A 20,734-nucleotide genomic window follows, 5' to 3' on the forward strand; every position below is an offset into this window, starting at 1 on the left:
TATATCACCCTAACCATGGACCTCCGACAAACTGTGAATAAATCCGTTACAGAAAGTGTATAATGTCTCACGAAACAATTTGTTATGTTTTTAAAGTGATAAACCCTCACTTCTAGGATTAATATCTACACAAATAAAATTTGAAAAACAACAAAATTTTATGAACGATGCGGGACTCGAACCCACGACTTGAGAGTTGAAAAAACCATACAAGATTTTATAACGATACGACACTCGAATGGTTAGCTCAGTTATTTAGAGCACCGGCACGGAACGCCGGAGGTGGTGGGTTCGAGTCCCGCATCGTTCATCGTTCATAAAAATCAGAAAAAATATATAAAATACACGATGAAAAGTATTGACGTACAATAAACAACTAGACTCATAATCACGCAAAAAATTGTCTGAAGCAAAACTATGCCTGCGCATCTATTAGGCAGAGTTTACATTCAGTTGTGTTTCGACCGCGCTTTGAATGCAACACCACGCAATGACAAAGTATTCAGTGATAAACTGTCCAAATAACAGCATATTACCTAAACTTAAAAAGGTAAGAGTGTCGTATTTCGTTCAGTTGTGTTTTGACCGCGCTTTGAATGCAACGCCACGCAATGACAAAGTATTCAGTGATAAACTGTCCAAATAACAGCATATTATCTTAACTTAAAAAGGTACGAGTGTCGTATTTCGTTCAGTTGTGTTTCGACCGCGCTTTGAATGCAACGCCACGCAATAACAAAGTATTCAGTGATAAACTGTCCAAATAACAGCATATTATCTTAACGTAAAAAGGTAAGAGTGTCGTATTTCGTTCAGTTTTGTTTCGACCGCGCTTTGAATGCAACGCCACGCAATGACAAAGTATTCAGTGATAAACTGTCCAAATAACAGCATATTACCTAAACTTAAAAAGGTAAGAGTGTCGTATTTCGTTCAGTTGTGTTTCGACCGCGCTTTGAATGCAACGCCACGCAATGACAAAGTATTCAGTGGTAAACTGTCCATATATCAGCATATTATCTAAACTTAAAAATTTAAGAGTGTCGTATTTCACGTAATTGCCCCTTTAAGTTAACAAAATTGTGTCTAACTTGACGTTCTTAATAATTTTGCAAACATTTCAATTCCTGAAACAAAATGTTCTTGCTCTACTGCACTACCGTCTTCAGGCTGTTTCTACTGCGTGACGTAGTGTTACTGCTTCTAATGAGTGTATGCCGTATATACAATAGGCTTTGAACGTTACTGCCACGAAATATAATTGAATCAGACGTTCCTGATAAGAAGTGATACTCCCGGTCCTTTACAATGAATAGCCGCTCAGGGTTCTTGAAAAACCTAAAATTCTGTGTAGCATCGCAAGTACGCTCGTCACTTTAGGATATAAGCTGTTGACTCAGATATTTTTACGTCTAGATGAACTGTGACAACTGTGAACACGTCGGAAAAAGTAACGGCGAACAGTTGTCCTACATTTTTAGCAACGCAAGCACACTAAAACAAATTGACATACAAATCGCGAATGTAAAACGTTGCTTGTCACGCACACTAAACAAATATTCCTGGCCTGTTTTTATCGGTTGTCTAGCAGCTCAAAGGCTCTATCTAGACGTATAAATAATCTAAGGCTGTTAAGTCTCATCAGTGTAATAATTTCAATAGCGTCACCGTCATTTTTGAAATACAAAGTCAAAGGAGATTGAATCAGTCACACCATCTCGAGTCCAATCGTAAAAACATGAATGTGGTCTAGTCTATGAGGTTTTAACACTATGTAAATCGTAAGGATTCAGTGAACGGCTTGATCACTGGCACTGCGTAGAATGCATTTAGTAGAATACTTGAAAATTTATATCAACTATTCTATTTAATTATTTTACATATTTGGCAATTTCAATAGTTACTTTGGCTAGACTTAATGTGTCACTATCATTATGAAAATCACCCTTTAGTGACCCTCTATTGTATATAGGCGTCTTCCCTTTTCTTCTACTGCTAGCGGTGTGCCTGTCGTTTCCAACCCCGTCCTCCGGGTCTTCGAAGGTCATCTATCGCTGGCAGCGGTGGTGTGTCACACTCTTAACTGATTACTCTAAGGTATTCAGACTCTTGTGTCGACACTCGCAATGTGCCCTGTGCTCGTTCATATTATACTTCGCAATGACAGCTTTTAAAACTTAGTATTAGTTTAACATTCACTGCTTGATAAAAAAAAAAAATATTTAAAAAACAAGGGTATATGAAATGAAAAAAACCTTTATAAGATATAGGTTACCAATATAATATAAAACATTTCCAGCCTATCGGAACATAATGTTAAGATTTACCGATATTTACAAAATCAAAAGGCGGTTCGGTTCCACTTGGTCGGGGGCGGGGCCGGGGGCGGGGCCGGGGGCGGCGGCGGGGGAGGCGGCCGGCGCGGGCGCGGGGGACGCGCCGCCGCGCGGGGACGGCAGCGTGGCGTACACGGTGGGCCGCGGCGGCTGGGACGACGGCGCGTACGTGTCGCTGCGCGGGTTGTAGAACGGCGAGTCGTCCGCACAGATGTCCAGGTTGGGGGAGTAGGGCGTGACGGCGCCGCAAGATGGCGCGTCGTCGCTGGGGCGGTAGGCGGGCGCCACGGGCGCGTACACGGTGCGGCGCGGGGGCTCGGCCTCGGGCCGGTGGTGCGACGACGGCGCGTACGCGTCCGACCAGCGCGCCTTGCTCGGCGTGAAGTCACCCTTCACGTACAACTGTATCGGCCTCCGGAACCCCTTGCTCGCGTGCTGCGGCACACCCAGCATGGAACATTTGCTAAACCCGATTTCAGGCGACAGTAAATACTCTCGGAACTTATTTGGATACAGCTCGATGCCGTTGAAGTTTTCATAAATTGTTGGCTGAAATGAAAATTTGCATGTTATGAATTCAGGTAACACAATAAGGTATTTTAATCTATTCTTTTTATATATATATATATATATATAATTATAACTTTGCCGAGCTTCAGCGAAAATAAGATAACAGAGGATAACGCTATGCTACAGTTCATTATTTGCCAGATCAGAAAAAAAAGATAACAAATACTTCAGCAATTTTAATATTTAGTATAATGAAGAAAAAAAAACTTATTTAAAAGGCTCACACCTTACTATGTTAAATATTATTTCGGGAGCAACTAAGAAAATAATAAATTATTTGATAATTAGACTGACGGTCTTTTTCGAAGTCTTGAATTGTAACAGTAATTGACAGATGGTTTCTGAATTAAACAAAATAACAGTGCCGCCTAGCGACGCCCCAAAGAAGGTCTTCTGCTTTATTTATTTGGGCAACTAACAAATTACATTACTCTTTACATGCATAAACTTAAAGTATAATAATAGTATGGATAAGATTTAATTCACTTATAAGCTACAACAGCATTCATAATTTTTACTATGTTTATAAAACAGTAATTTTAACAAATTAAAAACAAAAATCTATAAATATTATAATATATAATAGAAAAATTAAATGAAATATGAAACCAATGTTTCTAAGTCACATACGTAAATTAAATTATTTCTTTTTATATTGAGCAAGCGGAATTGCTATGTGGAACGATAGTACAGTGATGTATCACGGGGAGTGCTCCGAAGAACTATTTGACGTAATTCCTTCTGCCGAATTTCACCGTCGCACGACACGCCACAAATTAGAAAATCATCCCCACCATCCGAATGTGTGACGTTCCTCCAGAGAGCGATTTGAAGGAACTTTCTTTCACATACAACCAAACAGTGAAATGAGCTTCTTTGTGCGGTGTTTCCAATACGATACAACATAGGTCATACCTTTAAAAAAATGTACACATTTCTAAAACGCCGGCAAAGCTCCTACAATGCCTCTGGTTTTGCATGAGAATACGGGGGGGCGTTAATACTTAACATCTATTCTTCCATAAAAATTAACAACTAAAAATAATTACCGTTAATCGCTTCTTCTTCTTATAGCTTGCCCAGTTCTGTGCTTCCAAGACCAGTTTCCCCCCCGGACGTAAATCATTGAACATGCGACGAAAAGCTCTTTTTAAACCAGCGTCCCCCCAGTTCAAATGCATCCATTTCGTTGTTGAAAGACACAGAATCAGATCAAACTGCGGACTGTCCATTGAACCAACCGCTACATCCTCTCTAGGTACATAGTTACCCTGCAACAATGTCACTAAGTTAATAATTTTTACTTATTGAAATGAAAACTTCTTTAGCCGCGTTGGGCACTTTTTGGTAAGAGAAAATCTCGTGAGTTCGCGTCACCGACATACTTATGACTGGTGCAGGCGATAAATAAACTTTTTTGATAGGTGAAATCTCGTGAGTCACCGTCACCGAAATGCTTATAACAGTATATCTGTAGTTAAACAGCTGACGAATTTGAATGGATTTAGTTAAAAGTTCGATGTGGATGTATTGTGCATTGTTGAAATAGTGTTTTTGTGTGATTAATATATTATTGAAAATAAGTTTTAAAACTAAGTAAAAAATTTATTTGTTTTAAAACATTATGAAATTTCAAGTTTTAATGCTTAAGTTATCACTTCTATCAGCAGTCTCTAAAACTGTATTTTTTTTATTTAAAATCCTTGTTTACAGTTGATTATCCCAACCTTCAATAAAATATTAAAGTGTAAAAACCAGAAACTTACACTATACTAGCATATAGACAGACAAAGAGTGCGAGAGAGAAGAAAATCTCTAACGGAGATACAGCAAGATAGACAAGGAAATCGAATTTATTATGACTGTAACCTATTTCGATTGACAGGTCGTAAATAGTCAGCCACGCTTGGCTAATGCCAACAGTGGCATTAATCTATCAATCGTCAATCAGTCTATTTAAAAAGTTTAGTATTTGCATATTAAACTAATGATCGATGGACCGATAATCTGGTCAAGATCCGGAATACGTAGGATGAGGGTAGTGCAGGAGCGATCATCATGGACATCTTTGTGGGAGGCCTTTGTCCAGCGATGGACATCTTCCGGCTGATTTGAAGATGATGATGATGAATGTTTACTTTTGTTATATCTGACACTTATTTACGCTTCTCACTATTTGATTTAATTCGTTTTATTTTTGTTTTTTATTATTATATCTGAGAAGACATTTACTCTGATCAGATAAACAAAGAAAAGAACAATGTGAATAAGTGAAGAACCTAGTTTTGGAATAAAAGCGGCACGCGCGTACAGTCCAACGCTGATGAATTGCTACGCACGTAGAGCTATGTGTCGCTGATGAATTACAACACAGTACACACGTAGAGCTACGGTCGCGCTGATGAATTACTATGCACGTAGAGCTACGCCGCGCTGATGATATACTACTCACATAGAACTACGCCGCCGTGATGAATTACTATGCACATAGAGCTACGCCGCGCTGATGAATTACTATGCACATAGAGCTACGCCGCGCTGATGAATTACTATGCACATAGAGCTACGCCGCGCTGATGATATACTACTCACATAGAACTACGCCGCGCTGATGAATTACTATGCACATAGAGCTACGCCGCGCTGATGAATTACTATGCACATAGAGCTACGCCGCGCTGATGATATACTACTCACATAGAACTACGCCGCCGTGATGAATTACTATGCACATAGAGCTACGCCGCGCTGATGAATTACTATGCACATAGAGCTTCGCCGCGCTGATGAATTACTATGCACATAGAGCTACGCCGCGCTGATGATATACTACTCACATAGAACTACGCCGCCGTGATGAATTACTATGCACATAGAGCTACGCCGCGCTGATGATATACCACTCACATAGAACTACGCCGCGCTGATGAATTACTATGCACATAGAGCTACGCCGCGCTGATGAATTACTATGCACATAGAGCTACGCCGCGCTGATGAATTACTATGCACATAGAGCTACGCCGCGCTGATGATATACTACTCACATAGAACTACGCCGCCGTGATGAATTACTATGCACATAGAGCTACGCCGCGCTGATGATATACCACTCACATAGAACTACGCCGCGCTGATGAATTACTATGCACATAGAGCTACGCCGCGCTGATGAATTACTATGCACATAGAGCTACGCCGCGCTGATGATATACTACTCACATAGAGCTACGCCGCGCTGATGATATACTACTCACATAGAACTACGCCGCGCTGATGATATACTACTCACATAGAACTACGCCGCGCTGATGATATACTACTCACATAGAACTACGACGCGCTGATGATATACTACTCACATAGAACTACGCCGCGCTGATGAATTACTATGCACATAGAGCTACGCCGCGCTGATGATATACTACTCACATAGAACTACGCCGCGCTGATGATATACTACTCACATAGAACTACGCCGCGCTGATGAATTACTATGCACATATAGCTACGCCGCGCTGATGATATACTACTCACATAGAACTACGCCGCGCTGATGAATTACTATGCACATAGAGCTACGCCGCGCTGATGATATACTACTCACATAGAACTACGCCGCGCTGATGATATACTACTCACATAGAACTACGCCGCGCTGATGAATTACTATGCACATAGCGCTACGCCGCGCTGATGAATTACTATGCACATAGAGCTACGCCGCGCTGATGAATTACTATGCACATAGAGCTACGCCGCGCTGATGATATACTACTCACATAGAGCTACGCCGCGCTGATGATATACTACTCACATAGAACTACGCCGCGCTGATGAATTACTATGCACATAGAGCTACGCCGCGCTGATGAATTACTATGCACATAGAGCTACGCCACGCTGATGAATTACTATGCACATAGAGCTACGCCGCGCTGATGATATACTACTCACATAGAGCTACGCCGCGCTGATGATATACTACTCACATAGAACTACGCCGCGCTGATGAATTACTATGCACATAGAGCTACGCCGCGCTGACGATATACTACTCACATAGAGCTACGCCACGCTGATGAATTACTACTCACATAGAACTACGCCGCGCTGATGAATTACTATGCACATAGAGCTACGCCGCGCTGGTGATATACTACTCATATAGAGCTACGCCGCGCTGATGAATTATTACTCACATAGAACTACGCCGCGCTGATGAATTACTATGCACATAGAGCTACGCCGCGCTGATGATATACTACTCACATAGAACTACGCCGCGCTGATGAATTACTATGCACGTAGAGCTACGTCGCGCTGATGATATACTACTCACATAGAACTACGCCGCGCTGATGAATTACTATGCACATAGAGCTACGTCGCGCTGATTAATTACTATGCACGTAGAGCTACGCCGCGCTGATGATATACTACTCACATAGAACTACGCCGCGCTGATGAATTACTATGCACGTAGAGCTACGTCGCGCTGATTAATTACTATGCACGTAGAGCTACGCCGCGTTCACGAGAATCGTCTGCTGACGCGCTATGGCGATAAATTAGTGCGGTCAATGCGACGCTGACCGAGCAACCGACCGTACGCGCGTTCGTCACATCGTCATCAATAATCGTGAACGAAAATTCTTCTGACAATTTCGAATAAATTGTATAATTTTTTTCTTCAATTTGACGCTCCATAAAAATTGGGTAAACATGATATCTTCTCCTTCTTTTATTCTGTAATCGTTTGCGTAACAGGTATATTAGAGGTTTAAAATGAATTCATTTTTCTTTGCAATTTCACACGCCGAATCAAGTTTGCTGTCAGTTGAGCACTAAACGCAACATGGTCAGCGCGTAAGGTACGTGCTAATCTTGACCGTCGGGCGAGCACTGATATTTTTTCCGAAACACGCCAAAAGAATAATTTCAAAAAAACCATAGTTTCCGAATTTAAAAGATATGAGATTTCTACACTATGTTTGCTAAGAAAAAAAACATATAAATGTTTTCCTATATACCTGTTTAAAATTCACATTGTAAGGGAACTGCGGCAGATTGATATCAACTTTGAAATCTCCCAGCGGACCAAACATCATTGACATTGACATAGGAAAGAAAAACTGTCCTTCAGGCTTGTTAATAGATTTTCTGTTCTTCCGTGGCTTCTTTAGTTTTCTTCCTGTCAAAGCCTTTTTAGTGTCATCATCATGTTCCATTTTTAAATTTGGCTCCGAGCAGCCATCACATTTCTCTTCTTTACATTTATTGCAATGTAATTTTTTCTCTACGTCTTCCGGTTTCTTCTCGTCATCTGCCTTAAGTTCTTCAGCAGGTATGGGTATGAAAGAGCGTAAATTCTTTTGAGCCCGACCTGAAATAACAACATATTTATTATTATTTTACACTTTAAATCAAAATCAAATCAAAATTTTATTCATGTAGGTCACGGAAATGACACTTATGTCAAAAAATTACTTTTCTTATTGAATTTACCGGCACTTCGTAAATGGTTGAGCATTAGCTCAAAGCTTTAATTTCTCATTAGAGAAATTTTAAGGCTTATTGAAAAAACTCTTCAAAAATTAAGATAAATTGTTGGATGCATTTATGTAGGTCTAAAATATTTTTTACTAAATGCTGCATAAATAAATAAGTGCGAAAAGTGGTAATTGGATAAGGAGCCTAAACTCCACTGTCAAAAACGAAGAGTACAGTAGTCCCTCAGGTATTTAAAAATTGACTTGGTACTTCCAATACAAAGCAGAAAATAGTGGTTTTGTGAAAAATTAAGGCATCCTTTTTTTGTGAGCCCTCCTCCCATTTCACATAAGTTCTGCGAATAGAATGAAGTAAAGAGATATTATAATATATATAAATTAATTATGAATTTAGGTCTTAGATAATTTATACGTCTAGATAGTCTCTTGCTGTTAGACAACCGATAAAAACAGGCCAGGAATATTAGTTCAGTGTGCATGACAAGTTACGTCTTACACTCGCGATTTATATGACACTTTGTGTTGGTGTGCGTGAATTGCTCAAAATAGGGGTTAGTTCCAAATTCTGTTTTTTCAACGTTTTCGCAGGTGTCATATTCACTCTAGACGTATAAATGGTCTAAGATTTAGGTTTTGTAAAAACTTGACATATATAAAAAATTACGTACCAATTAAGACAGGATCAATGTCCATTCCCAGCACTGATTTGGCACCGAGAGTCCTCGCTACTGCTATTGATATATGTCCCACATTACAACCAATGTCCAATACATCCTTATTCTGAAATAATTGTCTATGCATTTCAAACACTTGTAGACGAATATCCATCATTGCATTCAAATTACGATACCCATAATATCTGAAAATTAAATATTTAATATAATATACTACATAAAGTAGATCGTGTAGATGGAGCAACAACCTAACAGTTGTACAAGACGTGCCAAGATTTACGATCGATGCGTTACTCGGTCGGTTGGCTCACTTGGTAAGATTGCTAGCGCGGGTTCAAACCTCGGATCCTCCATAAATTTTGGTACAAATTAAATTTGTATATTTAATATAAATTATAAACCTTATCTAGGCAAATCCAGTGGGTCTTATTGCACAGGATGCAGTCTAAGAGGGTACCACAGCACCACATTTTTCTGTAGTTAATCACTAATATGCATTATTGTATTTCTATTTGAAAGTCGTAACTATTGAAATTAATGATTTTTTTTTAGGTGTAAGTGCAATTGTGATGCCACCATATCGTATTCGAGCGGGGCATTTTGGTGTTGGTATTTGTAAAAGGGCTCCTGTTTCGGTAATTAAACCACTAATTTGGGTCCATTTTACGTGCAGTGCTGGCCACTCATTTCAACTAGTCCGGCTCCCTCCAAAAGTTCAGAACACTCCCGGGGTATTCACAGATTTCTTAGAGTGACCCTATATTTACTAAGGGTTTGCCCAGTTGACCACCCCCGTACATTCCCGGATTACGTGAATGACTGTTTCATCATTGGCTAGACAGCCTCTGCACTTTGGACTGTCCATTGGTGTTGTTAGTGATGAAGGTGCTAGTTTAGTGATGTGTGACCGCTTAGGATGCCCATCCAGATTTGGATGTCAAGTCTATTTCATATGTGAAGGTTTCTCTGAATTAAATAAATAAGAAATAAACAAATAACATAAAATAATATATCTATAACAGTGTGAGCAGATTGCATAATATAAGCATGGTGCTTGTACTTATGAGACTATACGATTTATTAACTTACTCAAGTAAATCAAAACATTTGACTATTTTAGTTGCATCATTATAGAAACAGTGGATAAATATATATAATGTAAAATGCTGAAGTGTCAAATATTGACTATCAATAGTGGCAATTAGGATATTGCCACTTATTCTCTTTAAATCTATACGTTTTTTAAATAGGTAAAATGTAAAACTAAGAAATTGAGATGGGCCATTTTATTAATCTGTTAATTCAAATTCTAGGATCGAATTTGAATTTTGAATTAATTAACAATTTCTTTATTGAATTGTAACTGATGCATATTCATAATACACTTTGATGTGATTTCTCCATGAGCACTAACAAGTGTAAGTGTGTACCAGAGTTGAGAGCAATACTTCATATGAGGCCGCACCTGCGCTAGAGAGAATGCAGACCGATTAGAAGTATTGGTATGCTCTACTTATTTCCAGATTCTTCAAAGTCAATTTGGTAATCAATTGAGATTTTTGAGACCCAGTATTCCTATTGTACATGAGGCAGTAAGGGGGTGTTGTTACAGAGTGGTAAAATAGAAAAAAAAATATGTTTATTTACAATAACATAACATATTGCAACAACACTTGGTAAACATCATGAAGCTACATCAGTTTGTAAACAGGCTTTGATATGGGGAGAAGAACTGACTATAAACTTCCAGCCCATCTTTTAAATCATATGACAACTTAGCTCTGTCTTAAATCCTATTACTCCACTGCTGAATATCTAAATGATCGGACAGCCTGGGACTAGATTGTGATTATTTTATAGCGATAGAAATGACTATACAATTTTGTATATTTTTATTGAAAAGAGCTCAAAAAAAGACTATTCTAGACTATACATATTCTACATGTATAAGAACCGACTGTATTACCATAGAATATATGTATATTTTTTTGTAAAGAGATGCTAGGAGAGTTTCTTGCGCCGCTTCTCTCGCAGAGCGCCATTTGTTTCCGAAGTGGTAGTTGTATCTAGTAGTTATTAGAAATGACATCAAAAAGAATTCTAAAGGAATTTCTCAAAATTGAGAAAATAAATGCCTTTTATGCCTTTATTTAATATAATATTATGGAATTTTGAATGGCCAGTCCAGAACCAGACAATAACCATGCATCATTATACTCTATATAAACATAATCTACTATACTATAAGCCTTTTTTGTCAAAGAAGCTTTAATATATTTCTTGAATTTGTGCTCAGTGAGTCCTAGTATACAGTGAGGTATTTTATTGTAAAATTTAATACCATGAAGAAGCCCTTAACTCTAGCTAAGTTATTAAATGCCACAAGTTTTTTCTATTTTTCTTGAATTGAATTAATTCAAATCACAATTTTTTTTTTTAATTGTGTAATATTTATTTTACATACATTTTATTCATACATATGTATTGAGAAGAATTAGTATGTTTATCAACTTGAATGTTTGTGTGTGAAGTGAGTGTCTTGGTTGCATAATATAAATTGCTCTAATAGCCCACTTTTGTAGCACAAAAATACTATGAATATCGCAGTGTTTCTCTAACAAACCTAATGATATAATGCTATGGAAATATGCAAAATAGATCAAACAAGCTGTATTCAAATCAGTGATAGTAATAATATTTGTGGTACAAGCTAATAAACAAGACAGTATCCAGCTTCCGGGATTTTAAAAGCTGATCTATGGATTGTTATCTTAAACTGTTTTTCATTGCCTGTATGGGAGAACATTTGAAATTGGAAATTAAGATTAACATAAGGATTAAGTAACAGACATAAAATTCCACCATTTTTTTATATATTTAAATTTAATATATTATGTTTATCTAAATTTGCTTTCAAATACAAAGGATTATAAGATAATAATAAATAATTATGATATAAATGTACATACCTATCATAATTTCCATATTGATATCTTGAGTTTTTAGGATGAAAAATTGGTAATTTCTGTTCACCTTCAGACATACTCTTGAGTTTGGTCCTGTGTGGCGAGACTGGTCTCTCTTGAGCTGCTGGTCTTTGTGTGGGCCTTGCCCTCATCCAGGCTCCAGGTTGTGGCACTACTGGACTAACAATCTTATCTAATGACTCCATCCTCCTTAGTTTTTTAGCATCTTTACCTTTTTGAGAATTGTTATCACTATCACTACAAGAACGCTTTCTTGATCTGGATGTGGATGGCTCTGGTGGTGGAGGCTCCTTGATTGTTGTCTTATCCTCTATGGCTATGTCAACCAATGGTGCTACAGTTTCAGTTGTCCGACGTCTTACTCTTGGCTTCTTCCTTGGAGTCTTTTTTCGCTGTTGCAATTCCAGCCTTTTCTCATATTCTTCATTATCTAAAGGCTCCATTAGATTCAGTGGATCTCTTATATTAGGTGGTATTATAACATCTATTTTGGCCTTGTGACGAGGAGGTGTTGGTAATGGTGATGACTCAGGTGTGACAGCATTCATTGCTCTGTTGATGTCTTCATCTTGCAAGCTGTTAAGGTTCAGAGGATCAGAAATATTACCCCCAAGTAAGAATTTAGTAGGCGGAATAAAAGCATCTTTGCGGGGTCTTTTATAGGGGAGAAAGAACTTTGAAATGGAGGGAAAATTTTGGAGACACTTTTTTGACTGCTTGAATTTTGTACCGATATGATGAACCCTCCGGACAGTACTTCTTTCAGGATTTTCTTTCGACACTACATGTCCTTTTTTACCATGTCGAGATTTCTTTTTCACTTTTTTTCCATTCCCCAAATTGGAAGAATCCTCTTCTTTCGATGAATTTATGTCACTTGCAGGTATATTACTATCTTCTGCATTTTGTGATGAAATAGAACTATCAGCTATATTTCCCGAAATTGCTTCTGAATCCTCCACATCATTAATGATATTGATATCTTTGCTTGTGCTTTCACTTATTTCTAGATTAATTTCTGGACTGCCCATTGTGCATCAGAATATTAAACTTATTATTTACATAATTATAACATGAAGTAGTTAAAATCAAAATTGCCGCCACGAGGAATCATGCGAAATGTACAAGGACACCCGTCAATGGTGATAAACAGGTCTTCAGTATAACACCTAATTACAAGTTTATGTTTATATATAATTCACTTATCACAATATCGACAATTGTGTACACTACCAAACTACTAAATATTGAGAATATTTTAGAAGGAAATCAAATTTTTCACAACACTTTGTTTCGGACCACCGCACTACCTAAGTAGATGGATAGATTTTATAAGCAAATATTAAATAGAAAATAACAAGTTGTCAAATGGCAATTGTCAAATTCAATACTAACATTTTTTATTAGCTCTTTTTACGGCCCTTGGGTTCAAGCCAATTTGAACCCAATGAGGACAGATGTTGCTATTAAAAAATTTTATACAAAGATATTCTTCATCCCTTTTTCATTAGTTCAAAATTTATTGTATTCATAAAAATGTAATAAAAGGATAATACAATGACTTATCAAAAGAATGGATCTGCTGCTACCGTTTAATAATAATAACAATAATAATAATAATTCCTTTATTTCAGGCTATAAGGCCCATAAAATAAATGCGTTATAGTCTAGCATACATATGATATATAACTTAAATCTACGTCACATTTTCGCGGCGATGTGAGGCGCGGGTTCGGTAGCTTCCGGTGGTCGGCGACGTCCGCGATACTTGCGGAACACGACCCCCTTCGGCCACAGCTGCACGTCCAGGAAGGTTGATGATATATGTTCTGTCGGGACGCGAACGCCTGACGCGTCACCAACTTTTCGACCCCCAACCGGAACCTTGTCTTCTCCAACAAGTATTAAACAATGTCAGAGGCCTTGGTGGTGTGGCGAAAGCGAGAGACGTAGATATACGTCGCTAGGATTACGGGACGCAGGAGCTGGTTCTGTCCTATCGTTGCTGTGCCACATTGGTTATGACTAGGAGGTCTCATCTTCTTCCGCTCCACCTTAATCAAGCCATCCTTGTCGGTCAGACCCTTCGACACAGTTCTACAAGCGGATTCGTTACGGGCGTGCCCGCTTCCCCTTTCTGTCTTCAGCACTATCCGCTTTCTGGGTTGCTGGCGGATGGCAGCAGCATAGTCACGTTGAGGTGTTGACGTAACCACAGCAGGCGACACCTCCGAGAGGGGAGGAGGTGAGGGACGGGCGGCAAGTACATTACCGCTTACACGTGCGGGCACAGCAGCCGGTTTCCAGTCGAATTTCACTGATTCAAAACTCGCTGGCGAAGCAATGCAAGCCCCACGTCGTGTAATGATGTTATTGGCCTCTATTGACCTACTTACAACAGTATTGTTGCGCAAAGTCGCCTGATGGTGTTCTGAGATGCCTCTAATTTCAACACTACTTCTGCCAGGCCTGCCTTGAGGTTTGTGATGTCCTTCAGCAACCTGGTGACGTCGACATGGTCGAAGGTGACGGGCGATAACTTGTTCAAGTTCCTTGCCACGAAAGACGGTACGTCGTCAGGATCAGTCACCTTCAAGAGATCTATCATGTCCTGAAGACTTCTCTCTCCCCTTTCATCCCTCCTGCGGGACGGCATCTGGTCGGTTTACATCAAAACCTCGTACAGGAGCGTCTTGGCGTTGATGATCTCCTCACTCTTGAAATTTGATGCACAGATCTGGATGATGCTGATCTCGTCCATACTATCAATTGCGTGCTGAGGGAATGTCAGCAATTCATTGGCTATGAGTTTTTCGGAACTCATAGTCATAATAGCGTGCAGCGGCAGTTGCCGCGCAGATCGCGAATTAAATTAAAATTTAATAATTTAAATTAAATTAAAAATACAGCTTATAAGTTTGGTAACGTTATAATATGGAATATGGATGATATAGATAGTTTATTTTGTGAAGTGTTGCTGTAGCCATTTAGATCGGTTGTTAGTACTGAATGTAAAAAAAAGGAAAAGAAAGGTACTGAATTTATTAGCAGCATTTTCACCAATCCGATATTTCATTATGAGTTGCAAAAAAATTATTGCACAAGTTAAATTCAGGTGTTGTTGGCCTCAATATTTGCAGATTTAAGTTTAAAAATGTTTAACTGCATTTCATTATTGTCAAAGATCTTTGAATAAATACATTTTTGGTAGTTATAAGAGATATTTAAGGGTAACATGTGGGAGGGACACGCCGGTGTAAGACACAGGCGTGTGCGACTATAACGGGTAGCTGGATTAGTAATACACTTGCATTGAAAACTGACGTGAAAGGCTAAGTAAATACCACTTATTTTGCATAATTTTCCAATACTTAAATATTGAAGCTGTTAGGAGTTATACACAAAAGCGCGTACACCTTCCTTAAAGGCCGGCAACGCTCTTGTGATTCCTTTGGTGCTGCAAGAGAATGTGGGCGGCGGTGATCACTTAACACCAGGTAGACCGGTGACCCGTACGCTCGTTTGTCCTCCTATTCAATAAAAAAAAATACACCAGGAAAAACTAACTGTAGAAATCTTGCTGAACCCCTTCGCTACAATTCATACTCAGGCTATTATTTCTATAGATGGTACCGATTCATTTATACACTTCAAACTCCTAATAAAGATTAATTTATGCGTTTTTAAAATAATTAACTGCAGATTAATTTAATAAAAATACAAGTATGAACCAAACAAACAATTAAGATAAAATATAAAGATTTTCAGATTCAGACGGTTATCATAAAAATATGTGGTTTATTTGGAGTGAAAATTCCATAGTCCCACAGAAAATATAGCAATATAAAATTGTATGACACAAAAGCAGTTTATAAGCGTGTTACTTATTAGAATAAACAATTATATATCTACTATAATAAACACATTTAATTGGGATCAAACGAGAATTTGAGCCGAGAAACTTCCACTACTGCACAAACCCCTTCCCCTAAGATTTCCATGACGATGGGTCCTGCGCTGTCCTCATCTTAACTTTTCCGGCGGACTTAACCAGATCATATTCTGTCCATCAAGAGAAAATAATAATATTATTAATAATAACCGATAGATTTCCGTTTGTTTCATAAATTCGAATCTCGAAAATGTCATTACTGTTTTTTTAAATAAAATTATACTTGACCCTAATTTTAAAGACTTACTAGCTCAACTTATTCAAGAAGCATGCTTATATTATGTTTCTTCAATCAATTTCTTGAAAACTAATTTCTTAAGATATACGCTTCCAGATTTCTGCTGAACAAATGACGTATAATATTTTTAGTTAGATTGCTGCTGAGCACATGGTAATGCACAAAAAATTAAGTTTATAAATCATAGATTTAGAATCAACTAGCGTATAGATGAACTTTCAACCCAATATCTCGTGACATTTAAAATGCGCCTTAAATAAGGATAATGTCTAAAACGGTTGCTTGTGAAATGTGCAATTTTCAAGATTATTTTTATGATTAGCACAACAGGCATTAACAGAAAATTTAACAATTATTGAATACAATCATAGTAACTACAGATATGCCATGAAATACTCAAAATACTATCGAGCTAATTCCATGCGTCATTGATTGTTAATCTTTAACAATGAAAATTGGTTAGACTCAATATAAATTCTCATTCCGTTCCATGTTCCTGTCTTGATGAGATCTTACGAGATGTTCTTCTCTCTCGCTCGCGTTGTTTGTCTATACGCTAATGTAATGTAAGTCTATGAAAACAAATAATTTGTTTATGGTTTCCTAAATCTAGTACATATGATAGTGGCAACACTCAACAGAAATTCTAAATTTAAAATATATATAGCCGTTTAGAGTTTGGCGTTTACAATTTAAAATATTTTGTAAATCGTAGAGGCTGTAGGTATTTAGTGTTTTAATTTGTCCGTATGAATAGGTGGTGCTAGTGTTAATTATTCGAAATGCAGAAGGTATGATATATTCTTCAATACCGTTTTATATTTTCTAAGTTCACTCACTTACATGGATGACGCCAATTAAAATCCTTTTCTTAATTCAATCAATCCAGTTTAAATATTGCTTAAAAACATATTATATGTAAGTCTTGTATTATTTCAGATGAAAATAATGTCTAAACTACCAACACCCATGTCAAAGGAAAATAGACCTGGGTCTTCAAACGCAAGGAACGGAGCAAGATCGGTTGTCAATGGTCTAAGTGATGCAGACAAAAGGACCCTTTTAACAAATCATACCAAACCCATTAAAAGTGCCATAACCGCTGCGCCTGCGCCACGTCTAAAAAGAGCGGCTACATTGCCAGCATCATCTAACTGTGCGCCTGCCAAGTCCAGTAAAGTGGAAAAGAAAACAGTGACAGCAGCGAGAATCCCAGCATATGATTACAAAGCTAGATTTAATGACCTTCTTGAAAAACATAAAGTAATGAAGTCAGAGCTAACAGAGTTAAAAGAAAAACACTCCGAAGTTTCAGATGAATATGAAAAAATTAAGGAATTATATGATAAAATTAATACTGAATGCAATACAGTTAAATCTGAACTACTTAACACTATGAATGAATTGAAACAAAAGTCTGGTGAATTGGAAAAAGCAACATTAGATCTTGAACTTCAAAAAGCTAATATTGAAAAGCTCCTTGATAAAACCAGAAATTTTGAGGAAGTCACAAATAATCTGAAGTTAAAAACCATAGAGTTTGATAAGCTTAAATTGGAAGTTGATAATGTAAGTAGTTGCTACAAAACTGTCTTGGGGGAAGCAGAAAGTCTGAGAGTGCATTGTGCAGATCTGAAAAAAATAGCCGAAGAACACATTAAATTGAAGGAGGAACATAAGATTGCTCTGGCATCAATCAACCAATATAAATCAGAGAGTGAAGCTTTGCAATCCATAGCAGACTCTATTTACCAAGACCAAAGAGTATTAAGAAATACAATACAAGATTTAAAAGGTAACATAAGAGTTTATTGTAGAGTTAGACCTCCGCTAGATTCGGAGGCTTCTAAACCACTTTACAACTTAAATGTATTAGATGCATGCTCTATTGAGGTAGAGAAGGTTGAACTGCTGAACTCTGCCAGAAAGGGAAGATCGCAACACACATTTAGTTTTGATGGTATATTTACACCACACTCATCACAAAGTGATGTTTTTAACGAAGTGTCCCCCATGGTTCAGTCAGCACTTGATGGCTATAATGTTTGTATATTTGCATATGGACAAACAGGTTCCGGGAAGACCTATACAATGGAAGGTGGATGTGGTGTTGACCAGTATGGCATTGTACCACGATCAATCAATATGATTTTCACATGCATGGAGGATCTTAAGAGGATGGGATGGGAATTGACAATAAAAGCATCATTTTTGGAAATTTATAACGAAGTAATATATGACCTTTTAAATTCAAACAAAGATCAAGAAAATCATGACATTAAGATGACAAATACTAAAGGAACTGATGTATATGTATCTAACTTATTAGAAGAAGAAGTTAAGAGTTCTCATGATTTCATAAGGCTGTTAATATTTGCTCAACGTAACAGACAAACTGCTGCTACACTTAACAATGAAAGGAGTTCCCGATCACACTCTGTAGCCCAGATCAAAATATCTGCAAAGAATGACAAACGTAAAGAGAAATACACAAGTAATTTGAATTTGGTTGATTTGGCTGGATCTGAGAGTGGCAAAACAACCCAGAGGATGGATGAAACTAAACACATAAATCGATCACTTTCGGAGCTGTCAAAAGTGATACTGTCGTTGCAAACAAATCAATCTCACATCCCTTACAGAAATTCAAAGTTAACTCATTTACTGATGCCAAGTTTGGGTGGGAACTCAAAAACACTTATGTTGGTAAATATTAATCAGTTTGATGAAAATTTCAATGACACTCTTAACTCCTTACGATTTGCAACCCAAGTCAATAACTGTAGAATTGTAAAGGCTAAGAAAAATTTGACTATGGTTGACATGTAAATATGATTTTGAAAATCATATTGCAGTTTTCCTTAAACTAAATCGAAGATAATTCTGCTAAATTAGGTATAAGTTTATGGTGTATTGGTGATGTAACCCACCAATTAGTTATAAATTGTAATAAAACCATGAAATACCGAACTGTAATAATTGATTTTTGTTACAAAAAAGTCACAGTTTTTTTTTCAGTATTTAGTATAATTTAATTATATTTTTATATTAGAGTAGTCTGACATTATTTGTTTAATATAAGAGATATTATGCAACATTTTTTATAATAGACATTTGTATGTTTCAATGACTAAAACTTTGTTTTTCTTGATATTAACATATTTTACTTTTAATTTTTTATTGTTGATTGTCTTATAATTTTGGCTCCCATGATTATCAAGCATTCTTTTTAAAGTCTAATATGTACACTGCCTTCATAATAATTTTCAAACTCACTTTGTGTTATGATACTCTTTCCTACTATTCAAGATGCCTAATAAATATGTCAACATTTTTTTATTTTTTATTTCGATACAAAATATTTTTATAGAACATTATTAACATTATTAAATACTATTGCGTTAGAAACAAAAACAAAACATAACGGAAATTTAGTCCTCTTAGTTTTTCTTAATTGCTTAAAAAATCCACTGAAAAAATTCAGTGGATTTTTTTACACAATATCAAGTTTTCAGTATATTATGATATCAGATACAGCCTGCTGAAGAACAGACACCATAACCTTAGTAAGGGTCGCCTTTGGGTGGTGGAATCCTTTAATAAAATATAAAGGACAAAATAATTTTAGCAAGAGAGAACCACTGTGTAAAAGTAAAGATTAAAATCTTCTGACTGGAGTTAAGTAATCTGTTTATATAATAATCAAAAAAGAAAGATTATTTGAATATTGGTGTGAAACTGCGTAAAGTCTATTCAAAATAATGAGAAAGTTATTGCATTGGTTTGACAGAATACTTTGCCTAAATAGTTTATCATAGCAAATATTATTTGGGTAAAATACATTAAATTATGCCAGGCTTGGGATTGAAATGATTACACTCATGACATTGTTATGTTTTAAGAAATATTAATTTTGTATTAACAAAGGGCCAGGGATTTTTTTTATTAACTATGGATCCATCTCTCTTCATCCCTGTTTTGTCTAACAACATAGTGGACTGTAGTGATTCAGTATGACTTGCAAGGCATATATGAAAATTGGTGGAATAAAATAAACATGTTGTGGCTTGATTTAAGCCACAGTTGTGACGCTGTGCAGATTAAGTTACATGGCTAGGCAAAACTAAAAAGGATCAGTGGACCTAAGTGACCAGGTAAATAACTCGGGGTAGTGTTTATTATGGTTTTATTTATAAAATGCGCTACGATCTTGTTTATAAGTGTTATTGTTTAACAACATTGTGCACAATGACTTACATGGCTGGCAATTACGAATGATCCATGGAGCTAAGTAACCAGGTAATGACTCCGGGGTAAGTAACGGTTGATATTTTTATTGATGAAATGCGTTTCTATTTTTTTATAAGCGTTACTGTCTAAAGACTTACATGGCTAGGCTATTACGTACGATCAGGGGACCTAATTAACCTACTAATGACTCGAGGTAAGCCATGTTTAAAGGCC

General features: G+C 37.1%; 2 protein-coding genes across 2 annotated transcripts; one reads left to right on the forward strand and one right to left on the reverse strand.

Moving 5' to 3' along the window:
- Window positions 1–2,318: 2,318 nt before the first annotated feature.
- On the reverse strand, window positions 2,319–13,430 carry LOC126976583 (7SK snRNA methylphosphate capping enzyme bin3-like). Its single transcript, XM_050824979.1, has 5 exons — window positions 12,063–13,430; window positions 9,088–9,278; window positions 7,940–8,292; window positions 3,956–4,177; window positions 2,319–2,885 (listed from the first exon to the last, which is right to left on the reverse strand). The coding sequence occupies exons 1-5, from the start codon at window positions 13,109–13,111 to the stop codon at window positions 2,334–2,336; spliced, it is 2,367 nt and encodes a 788-aa protein (XP_050680936.1). The 5' UTR covers window positions 13,112–13,430; the 3' UTR covers window positions 2,319–2,333.
- Window positions 13,431–16,905: 3,475 nt separating this feature from the next.
- LOC126976586 (protein claret segregational) lies at window positions 16,906–19,604 on the forward strand. Its single transcript, XM_050824981.1, has 2 exons — window positions 16,906–17,061; window positions 17,210–19,604. Exons 1-2 carry the CDS (start codon window positions 17,053–17,055, stop codon window positions 19,097–19,099), a joined length of 1,899 nt encoding a protein of 632 aa, XP_050680938.1. The 5' UTR covers window positions 16,906–17,052; the 3' UTR covers window positions 19,100–19,604.
- Window positions 19,605–20,734: the final 1,130 nt, after the last annotated feature.

This window comes from Leptidea sinapis, chromosome 41 (genome assembly GCF_905404315.1).
Source record: "Leptidea sinapis chromosome 41, ilLepSina1.1, whole genome shotgun sequence".
NCBI lineage: Eukaryota > Metazoa > Arthropoda > Insecta > Lepidoptera > Pieridae > Leptidea > Leptidea sinapis.